The 6,199-nt window shown below is 40.2% G+C and overlaps 1 protein-coding gene across 1 annotated transcript; it reads left to right on the top strand.

Annotated features, from left to right (window-relative positions):
* The first annotated feature begins 596 nt into the window (after positions 1 to 596).
* On the top strand, positions 597 to 6,140 carry LOC104289051 (L-threonine 3-dehydrogenase, mitochondrial). Its single transcript, XM_009887943.1, has 8 exons — positions 597 to 796; positions 1,148 to 1,190; positions 2,568 to 2,638; positions 3,389 to 3,538; positions 3,628 to 3,800; positions 4,728 to 4,818; positions 5,304 to 5,573; positions 5,809 to 6,140. The coding sequence occupies exons 1-8, from the start codon at positions 613 to 615 to the stop codon at positions 5,946 to 5,948; spliced, it is 1,122 nt and encodes a 373-aa protein (XP_009886245.1). The 5' UTR covers positions 597 to 612; the 3' UTR covers positions 5,949 to 6,140.
* Positions 6,141 to 6,199: the final 59 nt, after the last annotated feature.

The following is a 6,199-nucleotide window of genomic DNA, read 5'->3' as shown; positions in this document are numbered from 1 at the left end:
TTGTGAAGTAATTAGGACATTTTAATGAGTCCTGGGTAAATACTGCTTCTCTTTTGTTCGCTTTCCGGGTACTGTCCATCATGTGAATTAAGTCTGAGCGAGGCAGTGATCTTTAAAGAGATTTACTCCTGCCTCTATTGGCTTAGCTGTATCTTGCTGATGCAATCCTAAGAAGGGTTGCTTATTCATGGCAGTCTCAAAACTTTCACTCAGAAGTACCCACAGTGAAGCTGTGTAATCATAAGCAGCTGAACTTGTTGAGTTCTTTATCTGTTGTCTTTTGTGCTTGAAATCGTGGTTTCTACTGACTGTTTTAGAAAGGCTTAAACTTGAACTAGATTCTCGCTGTTCATTATACTGGACTCTGCGCTTGGGCTGTGGATATTTTCTTGAGCTCACTCTGGTGAACACATTACCTCTATTCATGTTACTTCACAGGCTGCTTCTAGCAGACGTGGCTTTCAGTTGGCACGTCAGCTGGAACTTGGATTGCATCAAACTTTTCTGAAACCCTTCAGAGTTTTCTAAGGGAGTGTTTAAAATGTTTAATATGGTTGAGTCATTTGTGACTAATCCTTTCTCTTGTTCTTGCAGCATACTTGAAAGAGGAAGATGCCAATTGTCAAAAGTGTGAGCAGAGCTGTCAGCCAGCTGCTACAGAGCTCTGGTTGTGGATGTGGGATTTCCATCGTGCCTGTTCGATGCATTGGAGTCTCACCCCGCCAGGTGGCCTCCGATGCCAGCTTTCACTCGGTTTCTTTTTCTGAGTCTGATCATCCTCGGGTGCTAATTACAGGTCAGCATTCCTGTCATAACTGTGTTTCTGCTCCAGCTTCTCAGTTGAGTCCCCCACTTTCCCTTCTCCCTCCCTGGTGAGAAGAATACTGGTAGCAAAAATATTGAATATCTTCTAGAATTGTGATGATCTTTCCCATATGGTGATAAGATCAGAGTCTCATGTGAACTTTCCTACTATTTTTTCTAGAAGTCTACTAAAACTAGTTCATTAGATTTTCCTTGAGAAAAATACAAAAGCTTTCTGACTCACTGAGAAAATAGTAGTTTCTGATGTGATACATATAATAATGGAAGTCTGTATTTTGATATCACTTTTGCTCTGATTTTTGTCTCGTGTGTTGTGTTTTAGGTGGTCTTGGCCAGCTTGGAGTGGGACTTGCTAAGCTTCTGAGGTATGTCCTGGTTCATTGCCTTGCTATAAGTGAGGTAGTCAAACTTTAGCCTTAACTTTTAGAAGCAATAACTTTCACGAAGGTTTTTTTAGAAGAATCCTAATGACAAATGTAGATTCTTTTTTTTGCCTCTTGGTCTTTTTATTTTTTACTCCTGTGCTTGGTTTAGGTTCACTGATGTCCTTTCTGTGTGTACATTGCTCACGATTCCCAAAATAACATAATTTTGTCTGAGAGAGTAGCCACTCAGTTCAGTTTGCTTCCAGTTAAATGGAAGTATTCACAATCTGAATCATCAGAGGGTGGTCAGTTTTCCTCTTCTCTTTTCTGGTGTAGTCAAATAAGTGGATTTGAGTGCTCAATAGGGAGACAAAGGCTGTGATTTTATGCAAGTACTACAGAAGAGGAAAAGAACTGCTAACATCCACTTGAGAAAATACATAGTCCTTTCCTAACTACCCAGCGGTTGGGCTTCACAACTGCTGACTTTTCTCTTTCTGAGGGTTTCGGTGCCCTATTCAGTAAAGTGCAAACAAAATAAAGATTAGGATACCAAATATTGAAGTTTTTATGATTTGGTGAAAGATGAACTGATGGAGCAATAGCAGTAAATAGAAAATATGTTTCTTCTGGCTCTTTCTATTCCCCCATACACAGTAAAATACAGTTACCTTATCTTTTCAAGAAATGTAAAGCTCTCTGAGAGCTCTCCCTGATCCGTATTGTTGTCTGTATCCATGCGTACTCAGCTCCAGAGTATCGTTTGCACATAGCCAGTGTTTGCTGCAGAGGATTTGGACTGTGACCAAAAGCGAGCAGACTCACTGCATTCAACACTGTGGTGCAGTTTGAGTGTTTTCTACCATTTCTATAATATATTTGAAAACCATCCAAATAACAGAAGGTTGGAATGTACTCCAATGCCTTCAGACTTGCTCTCTGTGACAGCGTTGTGCTGATTAGAAAAGCACAAGGTAGAGATTACCCAGTTGTTTTTACTTTGATATAAAAGTAGCTGCAGTTACAGCAAGACCATTGGCTTTTTGTTGTGAGCAGTGGAGTAGATTATCTCTGGGTAAAACTTTCAGCAAGAAGAGGGTAGGAAGGTTGGTCGTCTCAGTGTATTTTCACTTCCTAAAACATTTCTCTATCCTTGTGTAGCCTTTCACTGCTACTAGAAGGGATTTAATAATTTTCTGAGAATCTATATTGATTTTTAAGGGGCCAGTGGTTTTTTTTTAGTGCAGTAACTGGTTTTATTGCAGAAATTATTGTTGTTCTGATATTGCTTCTGCTAAACAACACAGCAGCTTAGCAACTTAAAGAATGATCTTGAAGACTGTGGACTCACTGTACTATGTGCATATTTTTGTACAGGAAACGCTTTGGAAAGAACAATGTGATCTTGTCTGACATTAGAAAGCCTGCAGATAATGTTTTTTATAGTGGTAAGTGACTGGGGGAGCATATGGGGAAAAAAAAATAATCTTGACTTTACCTCTGATGTTGATAAACTAATTACCAAAATCTAAATGATACGTGGATTAAACTGAACAAGTTGCTGTTTGAAACTTCTGGATAATGTCTTTCTGCTCTGAAATCTTGCCAAGACATTGATTTCTTCTGTTTCCAAATATTTTTCTTTGCATTTTTCACTGTCTCTTTGCCACCTTGCTGACCAGAATAACTACTTGAGTCAAGTTGAGCTTGGCTGTTGGGCTCCTGCTTTAAAAAAAAAGATGCATTTATACATTTGGAGCGAGCACGTTTGAAATTAAATTTTTGCTTCGTTTTTCTGTGCTCGGGCAATTTTTATGATAAAATGGATGTAGAATAGGTTTTTTGAATTCTTTGGTTTTCATTAGAGACTTGCATAAATTTTTCTTCATCATTACTGTGTAATGATGTATTTAAAGATATGAATAGCGTACACTAGATGTTCCCTGTTTTCATGCCATTGACTGGATAAAACAGGAGTTGTTGGATCAGTCTGTTGAGGGAACGGTAGCAGTTTCCCTTCATTTCTCCTGCTTATTTATTAATTTATTGACCATTGCTGTTAGGTGTGCGTTCTGCTGTGCAGTCAAATCCTGAATAGACGTATGATCAAGAAGCAGCAATCTGAGTTTCATGTAGAATTTTTTCTTTACATCCATTCTTCTTTGTGTTCAATTTCCTACTGGTTCTATTTCTTCTAGGTCCTTTTATCTACGCGGACATCTTGGACTACAAGAATTTACGTGAAATAGTGGTGAATAATCGGATAACTTGGCTGTTCCATTATAGTGCTTTGCTCAGTGCTGTTGGAGAAGCAAACGTCCCTTTGGCCAGAGCTGTAAATATTACCGGTATGTGACAAGTGTTTCAAGTTCATGACTCCTACAGAAGCTTGAGAAAGTGCAGTGTGTGTTCTGATAAATCCTGATGTTTGTTCCAGGTTTACACAATGTTCTGGATATTGCAGCTGAGCATAATTTGAGACTCTTTGTTCCAAGCACTATTGGAGCCTTTGGACCCACCTCTCCTCGAGATCCAACTCCGGATCTCTGCATTCAGAGACCAAGGACAATCTATGGAGTCTCCAAGGTTCATGCTGAGCTCATGGGAGAAGTGAGAATTTTTTATTTTCTTTATTTCATGGAAGTTCTGGGAGAACTTCATTGCTTTTGTAAGATTCCTCAGTGCACTGTTCTCTTCCCCATTCTTTCCTTCCTTCAGGCTGTAGTACATAGTAGCCTGAGGCAGCTCTTAAGGACAAATATCATAGAATGGTTTGGGTTGGAAGGGACCTTAAAGATCATCTAGTCCACCCCCCCTGTGATGAGCAGGGACACCTTACACTAGACCAGGTTACTCAACCAGGTTATCAGGTTATCTTTTCAGTTTTGTTGGAAAAAGTACAAAGAGTTAGAAGCTGGCAGACATCTAACTTTCAATATCATTTCTTTCCCTGGTTCATTTGACTTTGGCCCCTCTGCTTTGTCTGCCAATATGAATGGCATTGCATAAATGACGGTGTACAAAGCCTTGCGAAACGTGCTAGACAATGATGACTTTTGCTTCCCGCTCCCGCCCCACCCCTTCCAAAAAAAAAAAGACTGAAATCAAAGCCGTGGGAGTCTGTACATGCGCAACTTCTCTTTTGGCTTTGTAGTTTTTTTAGAAACATAACATTGATATTTTTACCCACAGTTTCCTCACACTTGAAATTTATGAAGGACAGTGGCAGGTCTGAAGACTTTATTAACCTGAAATGTTTCACAAACTTAGGAATTTTCAGTTTCGGAACACTAGATCTAGACCCTATGTTAGAAGCCAATCCAGATCAAGAATCCATATCTATTGGTGTGGAAGAAAACTAGAAGAGGGCAAGCAGAGAGCTAAGCTACCTGGCAGGGAATGGAGGCTGTTCAGTAGTTCCTTTTCTTTCACCCCTGTGAGGGGATAGTTATAGAATGGAGGTTTGTCCTGTGAAATCAGTGAGTCGTGGGGCCTAGTCTTGATGTGTGAAACGATGTTTCTCTCCTCCCTTCCTAGTACTACCATTACCGGTATGGCCTAGACTTCCGCTGCCTGAGGTATCCAGGAATTATATCTGCTGACTCTCAGCCTGGTGGAGGAACAACTGGTAAGTGGTTTGTGTGTATTTCTCAGTATCGCAGGGAAGAACAGCAAAAAAATAAGCCAATACAGTAATTTTTAATGTGTTTGTAGAAATTTAATCTGCGTAGAGCATCAGTGTAGAGATGTTGTTTCAACAACGTTACGCCAATACTTTTGTCCACTCCAGACTAGGGCATCATTTCGCAGCCTTTACATTTACATTACCATTTACGTGGTACCTGAGACAGTTTTGGATTAATTAATTATTGAGACCATTTCCTTTAAAAATATCTTAAACTCCGCTATCTTGCTGCGAAGTGCAAATGCTAGAATAGCATCAGGATAGTTCAGAATGACTTAGCCTCCTGTTGTACAATGTAAATAATACGCAGTTCTGCTGCTAGACTTTAGACAGGAGACGTTGGGGGTGGTCTGAGGATTGTTGACTGTTATGAAGTGAACAAAAGATTGAGGTAAATGAGTACACACATACATTGTTCTTTTCTACAGATTATGCTGTCCAGATTTTCCATGATGCCATAAAGACTGGCAAATTTCAATGCAACCTAAAGCCAGACACTCGTCTCCCTATGATGTATATTGATGACTGTCTGAAAGCAACTCTAGAGGTCATGGAGGCCCCCGCAGAGGCACTGAGCATGAGGACGTACAACATCAGTGCCATGAGCTTCACTCCCGAAGAGCTGGCGCAGGAGGTGCAGAAGCATGTTCCTGAACTCGAGGTGACCTACAATGTGGATAAAGTCAGGCAGGCCATAGGTTAGTATCAGCTGCTTTGGCAGTGGGTAAGAAAAAACGTTGGATTGCTGTATGTTAAGGGCAAAACAGGGTTTCTTTTCTTTTTAGGCACTTGCAAATTGCTCCTGTACAGTTCAAGTCTTATGATTCGAAATTGAGCTTTAGTACTTCAAATGGCCAGGGATGATACATCTTAAGTTTACAGAAGTTTTTCTTAAACCTCATGCTCCGTGTTTCTTCTTTCTTTTCACTGCAGCTGACAGCTGGCCGATGAACTTTGATGACAGGAACGCCCGGAGGGACTGGGGTTGGAAACATGATTATGATCTCCCCGAGTTGGTGACTACGATGTTTAGCTTCCTTGGGTCTGACTCCAGGATTGCTCAAGCTAACTGAAATACTTTGTAAGATGTTTCCAGATTTCCACAGAGGACCAGGAAGAAATGGCTAAACTAGTTTATAATTTTCTGAGTCTTAGAGCATGTCAATTATTAATTTTCTTAAGTAGCAATAGAGTTGGGCAGAAGCATACTGTAGCTGGAATGTACAGCTAGATAAACAACATCATTTGGTACTGTCTCCAAGCACAGCACTGATGACAAACACAGAATTCTTGAACTTTCACACTTAAGCAACTAGAGGAAAAA

The sequence above is a fragment of the Charadrius vociferus genome, unplaced genomic scaffold (assembly GCF_000708025.1).
Source record: "Charadrius vociferus isolate BGI_N301 unplaced genomic scaffold, ASM70802v2 scaffold36, whole genome shotgun sequence".
NCBI classification, from domain to species: Eukaryota; Metazoa; Chordata; class Aves; order Charadriiformes; family Charadriidae; genus Charadrius; species Charadrius vociferus.
The sequence above is the reverse complement of the archived record's forward strand: the minus strand, read 5'-3'. Positions and strand labels throughout refer to the sequence as shown.